General features: G+C 39.8%; 1 protein-coding gene across 1 annotated transcript; it reads left to right on the top strand.

Moving 5' to 3' along the window:
* The first annotated feature begins 14,663 nt into the window (after positions 1 to 14,663).
* Positions 14,664 to 18,132, top strand: LOC127797960 (uncharacterized). Its single transcript, XM_052331203.1, has 2 exons — positions 14,664 to 15,614; positions 16,685 to 18,132. The coding sequence occupies exons 1-2, from the start codon at positions 14,943 to 14,945 to the stop codon at positions 17,978 to 17,980; spliced, it is 1,968 nt and encodes a 655-aa protein (XP_052187163.1). The 5' UTR covers positions 14,664 to 14,942; the 3' UTR covers positions 17,981 to 18,132.
* The last annotated feature ends 139 nt before the right edge of the window (positions 18,133 to 18,271 follow it).

Below are 18,271 nucleotides of genomic sequence, written 5' to 3' on the forward strand. Positions count from 1 at the left end.
TTCTCATTTCTGCATCCACCATTGATAAGCTGTTAGAGAAATTACATGCTTATGTTCCACAGTACGATCCTCATGAGCCTCGGATAGACTGGTCTAAGGCAATTAGTAACAAGCGCCCAAGGGGTCCGATTAATTTAGATTTATCACTGTGAGAAATGCTCTTTATTAAGATGGCTGAGTAAGGAGTACTTTTTGTACTCTTGAGACGCATCTAGTTATTGTACAACTTGCAGGATTTTTTTTGGTTGTGTTCTTGAAAAAAAAAAACAAAACAAAAAAAAAACAAAAAAAAAAACAAAAAAAAACAAAACTGTGGAATGTTGTTAGCAAAGTCTTTGATAAGATGGCTGAGTAAGGAGTACTTTTTGTACTCTTGAGACGCATTTTACTTATCTTATGACTTGCATGAAATTTTTATTTTGGTGTGAAAATATAAATATATATCTATATGGTGTGCTCATTTGTTGTTTAAGTTTTAGCAGTTCACAGCAAAGTGAAATTGTGGAGTTACAGGTATTCCTAACAACCCTAATTTATTACTGCAATTTAAGTTGGGGGGTGTAAGGTCTAATTATGAATCATCTGGTTTATATTTAACTGTGAGTTTGCTATTGCTAGTTTGTAGTCTTGTGGGAATTGATTATCTTTATCTGCTCTTATAAAAAAATAAAAAAAATTATGTGTTTTAAATAATGCTATTCCTAAAGCTTTGAAGTTATGCACTGATAGCCGGCTAAGTTTGCAATACGAAACATGAATGCATTGATTTCTTATTTGAAAACGTATATGCATTAGAATAAGTAATTTGCATTCATCAGGGATTCAAATTTAGAAATTGGTTATCGGTCATAAAGTCAAAGGTAACAGTAATTAGTTGATTAGTACACTGTATGATCCCTCAACAGAAGTGAAGACTATTACCCAAGTGAGTGTTTGAGCCTAATAACCGTTAATTCTAAGTGAAATAACACTTACTCTAAATATGCTTTATTGTTTATCTTATCTTTTCAATGGCTTCAAAACATCAATTTGCTTTGAATGTCTAGTATGATAGCGGATAAGTTTGACTAGTTTCAAACTCTGAATTAGATGACTGAGTATCATCGTTTTGTAGAAGCATGATAGAGGGATCAATTTCTTTCATTTTGAGCTTATTAAACCTTTTTCTTTCTTTAAATTAACCTCCTTTGCTATCCCATTTGAGCCATATGTAGTACAATTTCTTTCGTTACCCTCGTTTGGTGTGATTTTGGGAATTAGTCTGTTTATCTATTTTCATATTTAAAAAAAAAAAAGAAAAAAAAAAGATAAAAGAAGAAAAAAAAAAGTGAAAAAAAAGGGGAGAAAATTCTCTTAACTATTCAGCATAACTGTTTCAAAAGAAATGGTAAAAAAAAAAAAAAAAAAAAAAATCCCGACACACCCTTTGCACACTCTACCTTTTCTTTGACAACCCGTATTAACCTTATAGCCCCATTACAACCCAGTCTGATCCTTTTCTATGCTATAAATCATGTGATCTCAGAATTCGAGTTTGGAGTAGGGAATCATGTTTAAATTCAGAAGTTACTCATCTAGAGCATTATTCCAATCATGAAGCTATGTCAATTTCCTTGTTCTTTCATGAAAATACGTTCCTTGTATTTGGGATGGCACCGAGTTTTGAACTTGTTCTGCATTTACTCTTATAACGGTGCACCCCCTTGTGTGTACACCTGAGGAATCCTTTTTATTGGAGAGAAAATCCATAGTGAGATTTGAAGTCAAAACTTCGAGGGAGTAAGTCTGTGTGTTGGTTATCCTAATTTCCATTCCTGAGATTGTATGACCTTTAACCAAAAATCTGATTTAGAATGCTAAATTATTTATTTAATTTTATGCATTTCGGTTTCAAATTTGAAATTTTTACATTCATACAGTTATTGTGAATAAAGTTTGGCAGGTGTATAATCTGATTGCTAAGGGACTAGCAATGTTTAAGTTGGGGGGTATGATTAGTGGTTAATTTTATAAAAATTTTGTTATAATTATACCCTTCTTTTGATCTTAAAAATAGTTTAAATTAGATATTAATATATATTTTATGGTTATATGCAAGTTTAAATTGAAAAATGAATGAAATGAAATTTTAAAGTAAAATTTAATAATAATAATAATAATATATAAAATTATATATAATACATATACATCATTATATGCATGCATGTAATATATATATATATGTGCCATGTGTAATACATATATATAATATATAATTGATTAATAACATTAAATTATTTTTATTTTTTTAGGCATGAAGAATTCAAGCTCATGAAGACTTAAAGTCCATGAAGAATTCAAGTCCATGAAGAAATCAAACCCATGGAAAAATAAAGTCCATGAAGAATTCAAGTCCATGAAGAAATCAAGCCCATGAAAAATTAAAGTCCATGAAGAATTCAAGCCCATGAAGAATTAAGGCCCAATTTGAGCAACCCATGGAAGATATTATTTGGAGAAGGCCCAAAGATTATTTTTAATCCTAATGAAGATTAAAAACCAATTTATAGAAATCTATTTTTATTTTTTATGTGAGAGCTTTATTAGGTGTGTTTTTTAGCTAAAATCCACTTAACTATTAGGTGGATATTATAGCTAAAATCCATTTAACTTTATGAATGCTTTATTAGGTATGTATTTTAGCTAAAATCCATTTAATATTAGGTGTGTATTATAGCTAAAATCCATTTAACTTTAAGTGTGTGAGTGCCCATTAGATATAATTATGTCTAGTTGAATAATTGAAATTGTGTGGTTTGTATTGCATCTTGTGGCCTATAAATAGATCACTTGATTGCATTTGTAAGTGTGATTATTATTCTTGAATCAAAGTTTAGTTGTTTCCTTATAATTCTCTCTTTGAGAATTGTTCTTGTTCTTTCCCCTTTTCTTTAGTATTCTCTCTTGTGATCTTACTTCCTTCCTTTCTTCTTTTAAATTCTTATGTCATTTATTATTACTTTATTATTCACCGCCTAAATGGCCGGTTAATTTGTGCCTTTAAATTTCTGCAATTTTCATTCTTGTCATTTAATTGTTCACCGCCTAAATGGACGGTTAGTTTATGCCTTTAATTCTTACAATTTTAATTCTTGTATTTTAATTATCTACCGCCTAAATGGCCGGTTAGTTTCTTCTATTTTAATTCCTGTCATTTAAATTCTGTTATTTAAATTATGTCATTTAAATTGCTGTCAATTAATTTAATAGAGATGAGTAGCTAAATCTAATCTTGGGTTAAGGCAAGGACAGTGTCTAACGCCAATGATTCCCAAAGAAAGCTACGCTTTAAATGAGTAACATTGGTTTAAACTTCAATATGAGTGTGTTTTGATTATTGAAAAATCACTAGGTTTGGATTGGAGCGTAAGCCTAACTTAGAGCTTTCATGTCACGCATGAGAGTTACTAGAACTGGAAACGCTATCATACCCAAACCCGGATGATTAATTTAGTTGTTTTTGTGTATTAATTGTAATTGAATTTATGGTAGTTTCTTAAATTAGAATCCCGCATATCATGTATGGGGATTGCTTAAACTAGAGCTATCATTATCTTTAATTGCATTTAATAACAAATCCTCATATCTGAAATTAAATTAATGTTGCTAATCTTTTATGCTAATATTTGGGAATCAACGGGTTGGCACTGAAATTGTCTTAACTCAAGTACTTTTCAATTTCATATTCTCACGTTTAGTATTTATTTCAACTTCTGTCTTGCTTTATTTTCTAGTATTTGTTATATAAAAAAATCATAAAAAAATCATGTTATCAATCCATCTAAATGCGTGTGCGTGTGTGTGACATTCTTTTTTTTCTTTTGCCATAAATAAATCTCTCAGTGGACGACCTGGACTCATTCAGAAAACATAAATTTAAATTTGGACTACAACTGCACTCGTACACTGACGAGTATAAACCTCTCACCTAAACAAAGAAAAAAATATAAAATTTTTATTGTGTTTTGTTTTGTGTTTTAATTGCAGGGTGGGAGTGCAGTCAGTATCAAGAACCCGAATGTGGAAATTTGGAGGTTCAGGAGGCATTCTAACGATAAGAGTTCCTTGCGATTGAAGTGTTGAGGCTTGTGTGGGGACACAAAGCCGAGTCATTATAAGGATCATGATGGGACAAGGAGAGCCCGAGGTATAGCTAATCCAAGAAGGGATTAGTGGACCAACCTATGTTGGGGAGATGTACAAGCCCGTATGAGGGAAGGGAGTGGTTCCCGTAGAGGTGACGCGCTAAGGGTTGCGTGCTTAAACTAGGGTGAGCTAAGGTTGAAATTAGCTCGAAACCCAGAGAAAGAAGTCGTCAACAGGTTGTGTGACGAGCTCCGGGAATGGAGCGAGCTAAAGTTGCTTGTAGAGAGGCTCTAGGTGGAGCGAGCATGTGAAGCACATGCCAGTCATGGCCAGGGTAGACATGACGTTGGTAGTTCATTGAAAGACTCCAAGGGTGTGAGTCATGCATGAGGAATGCATACGGTGCCATATGATTATATTGTTACGACGATCCTGGAGGGGACGTGCCTAGGGTATGAGTAGACCCTAGTGGATTTCATGATGAAATGGGATATATCCTAAGAAAGGATAGGTATGTGGCAAATGGACCCTGGCGGGTACTTGAGTGAAATGGAAATCCCAAGTGAGTCGAGCTGGAATCCAAGGGGATCCAGATTTGGGATAAAGGAGTTGGGCATGTGTAGATATGTGCGTGAGAGCCATGGGATTGGAAGTCCTAGTTGAGAAAGACCAAGTGACCATTCCTGTGAATGATGGATGAGGGGTCAATCAAAACTCTCATTGACGCTTGGGGTCAGGCGAGACGCCTAAGGTCGGGAGATGAGAGGTGAATAGACCCTCATTATGATGCCTGGGGTCGAGATGACGCCTAAGGTTGTGAAACCCTTGATGGGAGACGAGGAGGTCACCCAGTGGAGGGTATGAACGGTGTGTGGGCCGAAGGTAGCCAATCGTAGCGACAGGACATCCGTGGGCTATGAGCGCACAAGAAATGCCAACTTTGGATGCCAAGTGGGCAGGAGCATGGTGAGCAATGTGGAAGCCGAGAAATTTAGTTTCAAGTCAAGGAAGCCCGATCGAGGCGTGCGGGAGGGCCAGGCCGGGCGTAGTGACTGAATGCATACAGGAGTGTGCAAGGAGAGACGAGAGGCCTCAATTTACCTGGAGGGTAACGGTGGGTACTCGATGGTTAAAGGTGTAGGAGCTTGAGATAGGCTCAGCGTGTTAGTTGTGGACTGATAAATCATTGATAACCAAGCTTTGGGGATGAGCTAGGTGGTGAAATGGATCATAATGGGTTTGGATCCATTGCCATGGAAAGTTAGAGCTTTCAAAGGTTGAATGAGAGCCGCGATGTATGATCTTGTGGGGTAAGATCACGAGGCCTCAAGATGTGAAGTGGGTTGAGAGTCTCTTAAGTGATAAGAGATGTAGGATCCTGAGGAGCGGGACTCATGGTACGAGCTTGAGGTTATCAAGGCAAGGATAACCAAGTGAGATGGCTCGGGTAAGGTGGTAGCGGAACCATCATAGCTCGGGAGGCTTTAAATAGCGTTGATGCTATGGGTGCAAGGCTCGGTGTAACGGATCTGATACTATGGACTGTATGGCAGAGGACTAATTAGTTGGCTCGTGTTGAGGGCAAGTGGCCCGTGGGCCTGAGCGATTTAGTGAACTGCAGGTGACGGTCGAATGTCGAAGATCCGGAGCAGCATCTTAGGAAATTTGGTCAGGAGACCGAGAATCTTCTGTAAAGGATACGACATATAGAGTAATCCTAAGGAGGAATCGCGGAGTGCGTTAGGGAATCCGATAGATTGCTGTCGAGTAGGACGCCTGGTTAGGAAAATGGCTGCAAGCGTGGTGTAGTAGTCATGCCGTGTTCGATATTAGAGGTGTGACTGGAAAGTTAAAAGTCACACTACGGGGTGCGAATAGGTCAGAGTGGGACCTGAGCCATGCTGTAGGAAACTGTTGTTGGGCCAATGTAAGAGACAACACAGTAAAAGTGATTGGGTGTTGACTCTCTGAAGCACGGGGCAACACGATGGGGAGCTAGTGTTGGGCCAGTGTATGGGAGTGACACGATGATGGTGACAAGGTGTTGGTGCGCCTAAAGCACAGGGCAACACAGTGACTATGCAGATGGTCAGGGACTGAAGATCGGTGAGATGTTTGAGAAAGAAGCCCGGGGAAACGAAACGGGTCTAGCGTGGGAATAATGCTATGGTTGACGCCTACCAGTGACGGGTCTAATGCTATGGACCACTGGATGCAGACGGTTAGTCCACAGGAGGGACTGCAGCCCTCCACGTGGAGTAACTTGTCTGTGGTGGAGACGATTAGACACCGAAGACCTGGGGTATGCTGTAGGTTATGCCTGAGCCAGACCTAAAATTTCGTAAGGGTTGAAGTATGGTGGTAGTGCTGTGGGTGTTAAGGCAGCAAGAAAGTTTGTGAATCGAGGGAGTGATATCTTGTGGTGTGATAACAAGAGGTGTGGCGATGCTCCTTGCTAAAGGATGCTAATATAGTTGTGGTTAAAATTGATCGTAGTGATCTGGTAAGTTAGGATAATGTACCCAGTGTGATCTTGCAGTAATGTATGAAGATGGGATTGATTGGTAGAGTTGGTGAATGGCTCAAGAATGATGCGTAAGTGCCGTGGAGGGCGAGACTTACGAAATGGAAGCCAACCATCAGATAGGGAAATTGAAGCGTGCGGAGGTTTCAAATAAAGCAATCTCTAATCCAGTGATATGAGTTGTGGTAGGCTGAACGTGTGGCTAAGGCACGGTTTGAAATCCGAGAAGATGCGCAATTACACAGTCTAGTGTTAGTCTTGGTGGTGTCGATGCGAAATGAGAAAGTGTCCTCATGTGGCACTGGAAGGGTTTTCCCGTTGATGACACACGAGAAATTGCCAGGTGGTAGCACCTGATGGCAATAATGGAGCGTGAGGCTCGAGGGCGGTGAGGTAAAGCCCTGTTGGTACCGTGCATGCCTTTAGTGGAAAGGTTCAGTTGGTCCTGGTGGTTAGACCATGCAAATTGTGAGAAAGAGATGCAAGGTGATGAAAGATGGTTGGTCAGGGCAGAAATGTGCCACTCAGAGGAGTGTGGCTTTGGAATGAGAGCTAACAATGGTAGTGGAATTGTGGTTAGGGTAGAACTTGAGATGTTCTCCCAAGAAAAGTTGCACATGAGGCAACAATGTGAGATAAACTTCCTAAGGCGCTACAACTCTATCAGGAAAGGTCACCCGGGGAAAGGCCAGCGCAATGGCAAGTGCCTGAGTAGGAAGGTGAGACCTACGGCATCCAGTGGAAGTGTGAATTCCACAGGAGTGGCAGGGGTGATTTCCAGTGACTGGAGTTTAAATCGAAGCGGCAATCGATGAGTGCAAGTGTAGTGCCTAGAGGAAGGTTATGTGGGTTGTGAGCCGAGCAATCCGACTAGAGTTAATTGAGTTGGTTAGATGGAAGTTGTGGCGAATTTAAGGTGTCGCCAATGGGTAAAGAGAGCTCGAAGAAAGAGCTTATGGGATAGGATTGGTTTCCAGTAGTGGTGTTGAGGTGATGAAATCACCTAATGGCTGTGAGTGATGCAGTTAAAGGGATGCCTTGGAGTGTGAGCAATTGATAAAAATTAACCTCGCGTCTAAGGTTAATGGTTGTGAAAGGAAATCGGCTAGTGAAGCTGTTGTGGTGTAGAGCCATGTGGTTGCTCATCGAGAGGTGTGAGTTAGCTGTGGCAAAGTGTATAAGAAATCCGAAAGAAGCCAAAGTCTCTCAGGGATTTAGTTAAATGCTAGATGTATAAAAGGTGACGTGAGGAAGGCGACCTAAGAGTAGGGTCGTGCTGGTTGTGGTGACCAGTGAGATTCAAAGAGCAGTAAGTCTTTTATGATGGCATGGTGGTGTCGTCGTCGCGGTTAGGGAAGAGAAGTTGTCCGGAAGGTCAAAGGTAACCATCGTGCATGGTAAGACCTTGAAGCCGAGTGCGAATGGCCAGGAAGGCTGGTATCGGTGAATTTTGAAATGCAATGATCGTGGGGGGAGAAAATTCGTTGCTGTCATGGTGATGTCTTTGCCAAGGAGGACAAGAGGAACCATTATGCATGGTTTAAATCGGGTGTCTATTACGGGTTGAGAATGAACCTGATATGTGATGGCTGGAAGTTCGTGCCTCAAGAGTAAGAGGCTTTGTTGAGAAATGGGGTGAAGAATTGAAGAGGGGTTGCTCAGTGAAGAGTTCCCTGGTATGGGTATGAGACCTTACTAGCATGTGATATCGGCTAGTAAGTATTGTTGTGTGCTTAATGCGAAGAACTCTTGGTTGGGAAATGGTTGTGACCCGAGCATACTTAGGCTCGAGGTGAGATTGAAATGGTGCATACATCGCCAAGCTCGATGTGAACTCGGGCAGTACACAGGGTTGAAATGTGTGATAACCTAGCACAGTGTTAGGTAAGTCGACTTTGCGTAATCGTACCGATAAATGAGGGTCGGCTCGTCAAGGTAGAAGACTATGTATGAAATGGTCAAAGTTGGCCAGGTGGGCCAAATGGGTGCTTCCTAGGTAGTGCTAGCATGGTAAGTTGATCGGTAATGAGAGGTTACCATGAGGATCAACTCAAGCTATGCAGGCGTGTGATTTATGGCCGTATGCCATGGTGGAATGGGTGTCCGAGTATCTAATGGGCACTAGAATGTGACATTGCGGTGAATGATCAGTGCTAAGACGTTGCTGGTTGGACCAGCGTAAAATCGTGGCCATGTGTGTTTGGCAGTGAGAAACGTTGCCGTGTATGATCGGCGTAAAATCGTGATAGACTGATCAGTGATGCAATGTTAGCGTATGTGGTTTGACTGAAGGGAAAAATGGAAGTGGACTGCAAAGTGATGCTCGATAGCGTTGCGGTAAGCGTGATCAGCAACCAGTTGTGCAATTTGGCAAGAGGCCAAAGCAGTGTTCGGTTGTTGAATATTCTCGAGAGCTGGAAGATCGAAGGCCTAAAGTGAAGCCTTGAGGTAGGTGTAACCCGAGGTAAATGTGAAGAATGGATAGGCTATGGGATTTTCAAGCAGGAGAATTTGGCCAGTAACCTGGGAATGTGATTGTCTTGGGTAGGAGATGATGGTAAAACGAATTTCGAGGACGAAATTCTTTTAAGGGGGGAGGAATGTAACACCCGGTGTTACAGGTGTTAAAAGAATGAGAAAGAAAGTGAGAAAATTTCAAAATTGCCCTTGAGAAGGTGTTGGATCCCTGAGATTGAGGGTGCCCTATGAGAGGGGTATTTTGGTAAATTAGATAGTGAAACTCAATATAAAGGGTATTTTGGTAAATTGAAAATAATTCCTATGTGGAATTAGGTATGTAAGTGAATAAAATCCCAATTTGGTGTTTATGTGGAGATATATGGGATTAATAAATTCACAAGGGGTATTTGGGAATTTAGAATTTAATTCCATAAAGGAAATTTAATTTTGGAAATAGGGAAAATGGTGGATATTAAATTATTTGAGGAGAATAATTATATTTTCCCTAAGTTATGAATTAATGTGGTAATGCCACTTGGAGAGATGAGATTAAACTTGGAAGCCAAGGTTAGTGTCTTGTTGTGACACTTGGCATTTTGTGGTTCAAGTATAAATGGGAGATTTAATTAAATGCAAAAAGAAAGGATAATTGGTCTTTCAAGCATTTAATGAGAGACATTATGGAGTTGGATTAAAGAAAATCCAAATGAAATGGGAAAATAGTCACCATTAATGTTTGAAATTATGGTAAATTAAATAAATGGAATGGAAAATGGGAAAATGGTCACCCATTAATGCTTGGAAAATATGGTGATTTATATAAATGAAAAATGAGGGAATTATGTCTCTCAAGTATGATGGATGTGAAATTAGTCCCATTAATTTAAATGGGAAAGAAATGGAAATTAGTCACTCATTTATGAGTGAAAATGGGAGAATTTATTTAAATGAGAAATAAATAGAAATCTCCAAGTGATCCAAGGGTTAGGATCAAGTCTTGAAAATGGTGAAGTATATCCAATGGCTTGGATTAAGTCTTGAAAATGGCATGTAATAGTCTCATTTAAGTAAATGAGAAATAAATGAAAAATGCAAGTGATCTAAGGGCTTAGATGCATTCTTGAGAGATAGAATGAATCCAAAGGTGGGGATTCAAATAGAAAAAATGGCTTGGATTTCCAAATATTAAGAGATGAGTGGTTGAGATTAAATCTTTCAAATGCACTTGGATTGTGCTTTTAATTGAAGGTTGAGATCTCCTCTTGAAAGGTGAATAAAATCCAATGGATGAGAGTAATCAAGACCAAAGCACATGGATTGTGCTTTCTTGTGTGGTTGGGATTTTCTTCAAAAAAGCAAATGGAAATCAAGGGCTAAGATCAAGTCTTGAAATTGAGATTTCAAGACAAGAGTAGTATTTAAAGGGAAAGTAAGCCCTTGTCTCAAGTTTTGCCATTTCAAAGAGAGAAAGAAAATGAGAGGAAGGAAGAGTTGTCTTCCAAGAAGAAGAAAGGGAGAGAATGAAAGAAGAGAAAGAAGAAAGAAAGCAATGAAGAAGTCTTCCATTGAGAAGAAAGAATGAAGAAGAAAGAAAGGTAAGAAAGTATGTGTCTTGGCCATTTTAAGGCTAAATTTCCTTTCTTGAAATTTCATTAATACTTGTGATCCATTATATGGCTAGATTCTTTCAATGGGAAGAGTTAGAAGAGAAGCTAGGAAACTCTTAAAGCTTCAAAAGAAATGGAAAAGGTAAGGGATAGCCCCATTGGATGGTGGCTTGCAAGTTGTAAGTATGATGCATGAATTCTATGTGTGCATTGGCATGTTGTTGTGCTAGGTCCTATGGCCATAAGGTTGAGTGGGGTAGGGTAGATTAAAGCCTCAAACCAAGGTGGTTGTGAGGATGTGGAAGCCCTAACCATGTTGCATACATGCATTGGCATCACATTTATTTTCATGTTCATACTATTGTCATTGCACCCTTATTGAGCTTAATAGCTCATGAGGTTTTTATCCTCACCATGTAGGTATCTCATGTGCAAGAAGGAAGGGATCTTGGAAAGTTAAGCATGCTTGATGAAATGAAGACCCTAAGGAATTCATGTAATTTAGCTTGGGTTTTGGAAGCCTAAGCATGTTGTAAATTATCTTTTTATTTGATGTTTGATGTAGCAAACATATTGTAAAACTATATTTTTGTAAAAGAGAATTTAAGCATCACGAGGGTTGTGTAAGCTTTGGTTGCAAATAAATGGATGGTTGATGTATGTTATGGAAACATCAAGAGCATCATTTTAAGCCTTAATTTTGGAGAAAAGAGGCAAAAATTAAGGGAAAATGAAGTTTATTTGTTCATTTTAAATTCTGGAAAATTTGGGGTTAGGAGGCCCCAAGAAAGAAAAAAAAAATGGGGGAGAAGAAGAGAAGTGAAAAAAAAAAAGTGGGCAGCAGAGGGCTGCCAGCAAGCAGCTGGCCGCGGGGGGCAGGCAGCAGCACCCGCAGGCGGGCGGGCGCGGGAGGACCCGCGCGCGGCGGGCGGGCACCCGGGCACGCGGCCCCGCGCGGGCGCGCGCGGGCGCGCGCGGGCGTGCGGCCCCGCGCTGCGGGAGCACCGTGGGGCCCCGAGCGCGCCAGTGGGCCCCGCCGGCCAAATTTTTTTAAAAAATTGGAATTTTGGGAGAAATTGGGGCATTTATTAATTGAATTTGGGCCCTGGAGGAATTTTCAAAATAAAGGGATTTTTCGGGCATTTTGGAGATTAATACCGAAATTTTAAAAATTTGAAATGATGAGTTTTCCTCCAAAAATTTGGTGATCCATGAATGGATTGGTTTAAATGGTGATTTTGGAGCCCGGTAAAATTCTTAGTCGGAAAGAATTAAATTCAAATGAGAAAATAATGATTGGGCGTCTTCGCGAGGTTTCTTTTAACCAAACGCGGTGTGGTTTAAAGCCCAATTCTGCTAGTAAATCCTGGGGTTTAAGGGAAGGGAAGGACGAGCCTAGTTCCCACCTAGGGCGTTTCTTCTTGAAACATGGTCCGCCCTTCATCTCAGGCCGGGCGGGGTGGATAATTTGGGTAATTGTTCACGAGTAGCACCCGTAAGTGGGAGCGGGGCGTTACAGTTGCTGCCTCCGACTGCTTCGATCACGCATGGAAAAGAAAAATAGAGGGAAAGAAGAATGGGTTTGGTGGGGATTGGGGGGGTTTGGAACGGCGACCAGAAATTTTGATGCTGGCTGTTCAACGGTGGCGGCTGAGGCTGTGTCAGAGTCAAACAGCGATGGAGGCGGCTGCATCCATGGTGAAATGTTGGTATTTTATGAAGAAAGAAGAAAATGGAAGGGAAAAAATAGCAAAGCAAAAGTTATATATTTTATTCAATCGTAAACTCTAATTTATATAGGTAAAATGTAAACTGAAATGAATATAAAGTGGAGAATAATATGGCATAACATCCAGCCAAAACAGTTAACAAACAATATCATATAGTTGCTAATTTATTAATTATGAATAATCCTAATTTATTTTGACTCTTTTAAACCACATCAACAGCTTCTAAGTCAAAATTCAACACTCATATTTGACTTTGAGGCTACAAATGCAAATTTTAAATTTTGGCATGCCTTAGATATAGGCATATGAGCATTTTATGGTTTATAGTTATAAGACATAGGTATAGTTATGGGGCATAGTTATTTTTTTGGGGCATAGGCATGGATATGATTTTGAATAGAGTTAAAATAACTCATTCTCCTCCGGTTGGCTATTCATCATTGCTGTTTTGGCTTCATTTTGTTGTTGATTTTTGCATACCCTCTTCATATGACCCAATTGACCATATTTATTGCATTTGACATTTGGTCTCCACCAACACTTGTTCTTTGGATGATTTGTCTTTTTACAATGAGAACAAGTAGGATGATTTCCACCATTGTTCTTCATAGACTTTGCTTGAAAAACCCCTTCAACATGTCTTTCTTGCCTCATCAATATTCTTTGTTCTTAAGCTTGTAAAGCATTAATTAACTCTGCCAAGAAAATAGTTGACAAATCTTTAGCACTTTCTAAAGAAGAGATGGTGGCTTCATACCTCTCTGAAAGTATAACAAGTATTTTTTCAATGATTCTTTGATCAGGAAAATCCTTACCTAACAACCTCACTTTGTTAGCAAGGTTAAGCAACATGTCAGTGTACCCCTTCACAGTTTCTGACTCTTTCATTCTTTGCATTTCAAACTCTCTGATCAAGTTTAATACTTGCATATTCTTTGCTCGTTCATTGCCTTGATATTCTTCTTTGGGATAATCCCAAATGGCTTTTGTTGAAGGCAGATTCATGATTTTTGTGAAAAATATTGAAAAAAACTGCAGCATATAAGTAGGCCATGGTTTTAGCCTTCCTTGTCTTCCTATCTTTGTGAATCTTTATTTGGTTCACAGTTGGATTGGTCAGTAAATCAGCGACTTCGTTTGCTTCCCAAAGATTTTGTGCCTTGAGATGGACTTTCATTTTAATAACCCATACCTGATAGTTGTCGCCACAAAATATCGATACTATTGACATTTCGTGACTTGATTCTACTTACATCTTTGTAGATTGTTGGCTTGAATTTGAGTGTTTGTGAATATATTTTTTTGGTTTCTCTCAACTCACAAGTCCCTTAATAAATACACTTTGATACCATTTGTTTGAATTTTATGAAAAAAGAAGAAAAGAGAAGGAAAAAAATAGTAAAACAAAAATTATATATTTTATTCAATCGTAATATGGTATAATATCCAGTCAAAATAACTAACAAACAATATCAGATAGTTGTTAATTGATTGATTATGAATAATCTTAATTTATTTTTACTTCTTTAAATCATATCAGTAGATTCTAAATCAAAATTCAACAGCAATGATGATGAAAAATAGTGGAGGAAAAGAGAGATAGAAAAAAGAGAGTCTGAGAGTTCAAGGAAGAAGAAAGGAAGTAGGAAAGTAAATTTAGGGAAAAAGATAAAAGAAAAAAATTGTAATTTTATCATAAAGTTATCCACCAAATTGTCTAAATTTTTGTTAGTGTAGCATTTTTCAAGAAAAAGCCTGAGGTGCAGAGCTGCCCACTACCATTGAAGCTGACTACTTTGAACATGACTTAGATATATATATTTTTTAAATAATGCTATTTGTACAGGTGGATTTAAATATTAAAAATAAAATATAATAAATATTAACATGTTATCTCTGGGATTACAGATGAGATTTATTGATATTTTGTGGTTCCTTTAATTAGTAATAAATGAAGATGGTGAAGGGTCCCACTAAACTGAATGAGACAGGCACAGACAGAGACAGAGACACTAGCGGGTCAGTCACTTCCATACATGGCTGCCGCTGCCGGCTGGCTCCATCATCAAATTCTCTCACCAAATTTGGGATTTCTGGAAGTGTTTTCACTGTTTAATGTTACAAGAGTGAAAAACACATCTCTTATTTCAGTTATACAAAATTTTATCGCAAAAACGTCTAATTAATTGCTATTATCCTAACGCCATAGAGAACAACAACTGCTTGGCCGTCAGACACACTCTCTCTCTTTCTTGTTTCCGTCGCCAACGACAAAGGAAACTTTCTCTGCAACTTCTGGTGCTTGTTGTTTTCTTTGAATTTTTTTCTCCACCATAGAAAAGCAGCCAACCCAAAAATCCTAAACAAGTGGTTCGTTTCGTCATCGTATCATCCTCCCAATCTTCAAAACAAAATTCTGTCTTTTCTTAAGTAAACTCAAACTGGGTTTGCTTCTTTGATCATATTCTTATCGGAAAGCAGCAATTTTGAGTTCGAATGCCTCCTGATTACTTGCCTCTAAGGTGGGAAAGCACTGGTCAAAAATGGTGGTACGCATCTCCAATAGACTGGGCGGCCGCCAATGGCCACTATGATCTGGTGAGGGAGCTCCTCCACCTCGACACCAATCTCCTCATCAAGCTCACCTCCCTCCGCCGCCTTCGCCGCCTCGAAACGGTCTGGGACGATGCGGCACAGTTCAGTGAAGCCGCTAAATTCCGGTCCCAGGTGGCCCGGAAACTCCTCATTGAATGCCAAACAAGTTCCGGCCACAACTCTCTCCTCGGAGCTGGCTATGGCGGCTGGCTTCTCTATACTGCTGCCTCAGCTGCGGATGAGGGATTTGTCAAGGAATTGCTTGACAGAGACCCGTTTCTGGTGTTCGGAGAGGGGGAATATGGGATTACTGACATGCTTTATGCTGCTGCTAGGAGCAAGAATTCAGAGGTTTTCAGGGTCTTGCTTGATTTCTCAGAGTGGCAAGGGGGGGAGATTGGTTCTGGTTTCGGGTGGGAGATGAAGAATAGGGCCGTTCATGCTGCGGCTAGAGGGGGGAATATGGAGATTTTGAGGGAGCTCTTGGGGGATTCTTCTGCCAGTGTTTTGGTTTATAGAGATGCTAAGGGATCTTCGGTGTTGCATACAGCTTCTGGCAGAGGGCAAGTTGAGGTGAGGTTTTCCAGGAATTTGATTTTCATCTATCCTGCGTATATGATCAGAATTCATTTGGCTAATTTAAGCATTAGCGTCCAATAGTTTGGTGTTCTTGATCTTGTGCAAAATGATTGAAATATTTTTTGTTCACTTTGATTTGCGTAGATATTTGATTGAATACTTCTTTTGGAAGCCAATTTGATCCGATGTTACTAAAATGGCAGCGTGTCTTTCCTGCACGTATGCATCCATCTCTACCAATAAGGTGTCCCTAGTGTATGGAGCTCCCTCTTATGTGAGGGTAAGGGAGGGTCATACCAGTACGAAGCCTTACCCTTGCAAGAGGGAAATAGGAAAACTGCATTCTACCTTGGCAATTCCTTTATCCCAAGTCTTTTGTATATCTTGGATTCCCAAAAAATGCCAAGTGCTTTTTAATCTACCGAGTGTCGTTTGGTGTAGAATTTATGGTGTTCAATCCGACGAGTTTTATGTTGCCTATCAGCTATCTGACATAACTGTCCGTTATTTGGGTTTGGGACCAGTTGCAAATGGAAGGAATACCTTCAACACTATTATAAGTGCTCTTGAAGAAAAAGATCGATTCTTCGCCGCCCCACGTGACCATCTTGCTCGCTGAGATTCAGGAGCAGCAGTCTCTGATGAAGATGGTGACGAACAAGGGGAAGATCCGACACCGATTTTAGGAGAAAGTCGAGGTTGAATGAGCGTCGGGAGTGATGAGGGAGTGACAAGGGAGTCAGTGAATTGCCTAGAAAATGAATTCTCTCCCCTCCCCTCCCCTGAGAATTGATTTTCCAGCAAAAGTGGAAAAAACCCATCACGTGATTAAAAGTTAAAACTTGTATTCCCTGGAAAATATTGTCAATCAAACACCTCAAAAACTATAACTTAGATGGAAAATGGCCATTTTCCATTGAAAATATGACCAATCAAACAGGCGCAAAGTGTTGAGGAAATTACTCAATTTACAATATTATAAGTGCTCTTCTACTGACTGTCATGTTATTCTATTGATTTGCTTCTGTGCTTTTGTATTTTAATCAGTCATTTGAATCATTCAGGTGGTCAAAGACCTATTGGCGTCCTACGATATCATCACTGCAACAGATAACCAAGGGAACACAGCACTAAATGTGGCTGCTTACAGGGGTCACTTGGCTGTGGTGGAGGTTCTAGTTATGGCATCTCCCTCGGTTGCTCTCATAACCAACAATTATGGAGACACTTTTCTTCATATGGCAGTGGCTGGTTTCCAGAGCCCGGGTTTTCGGCTACTGGACCAGCAATTTGAGCTTGTGAAGCAGTTGGTTTGTGGAAACTTTGTAAGCATGGATGATTTTATCAATGTTAGGAACAATGATGGAAGAACTGCCCTTCATATGGCTGTTGTTGAGAACGTTATGTCTGACCTGGTGGAACTGCTCATGACTGTACCTTCAATTAATTTGAACATCCGCGATGCCGGTGGCATGACCCCGCTTGATCTCCTCAAGCAGAGGCCACAATCAGCTTCTTCCGAAGTTCTTATCAAGCGGTTGATCTCAGCTGGAGGGATTGCCAACTCTCAGGATTATGCGACAAGAAGTGCCCTCGTCTCCCATCTGAAAATGCGGGGTACTGGAGTCAGCCCTGGAACCTCTTTTCAAATCCGAGATTCAGAGATATTCTTGTTCACTGGTATGGGGAATGCATATAATGCCACCTGCAATCGTGCAAGTACAGAATACAGTACCTGTTCTAGTGAACTTAATAGCTTGAACTCTCCTGCTGCCTCAAACTCACTGGATGGTAGGAAATCTGGCACTGTTAGTTATGCCGCAAAGCAGCTGAAGATTCTCCTGAAATGGCCGAGAAAGGGAAGAAAAGCCGGGGAAGATGATTCTTCGGAATCATTCAGAAGTGGAAACTGGGAAGACAGTCCAACCCCACTTCGACAGAGGTATTCCAAAAAGTTATCCCTACCAAACAACAAAAGGATACTCTGCGACAGAAACAGTTTTCCAAGTCCATCCACCAAAAAGAAATTTTCTGCAACGCTGATGCACGGTGTCATTCAGGCTGGGCCAAAATTGGTTGTTCAATCACAATCAAGTTCTTTCTCAGAATCATCCGACTCTTCAACTGTCCCAGTTGATAAACAAAAGGGAACGGGCATGGAGAACAAAATTGAAGAATCCAGTGGCTCAAATCATTCCTTTAATGGTGAAAAATTTCGGATCAACCACAAACAGAACTCCTTTAGCAAGAGGTTGATGAACAAGTATTTGTGCTTTGGCGCACAGAGCCTGTCCATGGAAGATTCAGTTTCCTGCAGTCAATCACATTGGAGTTTCAAGCGCTCTTCTTTAGTGGCTTGAACTGGAGGTTTGAATGAAATCACAACACCCTAGAGTTTCATTAAGCTCTGTAAATGCCTTTTAGCTTTTCTGGTAACCTTTTGGCTTGTTCAATTTATGCTAGATCCCTGTGCTCGATGGTTATTAATGCTATGCTTTTCTCTACCAATAAACTTACAGCAGAATGTTGGACATTTAATCTGTAATATGTATTTATTGCAGTTGATTTGTAGTTCAACAAATCAGAACTTATGATCAAGAAGAGCCAGATGAATGGGCAGTTTCTAGAGAAATGATCTTCTAACATAATCC

This window comes from Diospyros lotus, chromosome 3, assembly GCF_014633365.1.
Source record: "Diospyros lotus cultivar Yz01 chromosome 3, ASM1463336v1, whole genome shotgun sequence".
Lineage (NCBI taxonomy): Eukaryota > Viridiplantae > Streptophyta > Magnoliopsida > Ericales > Ebenaceae > Diospyros > Diospyros lotus.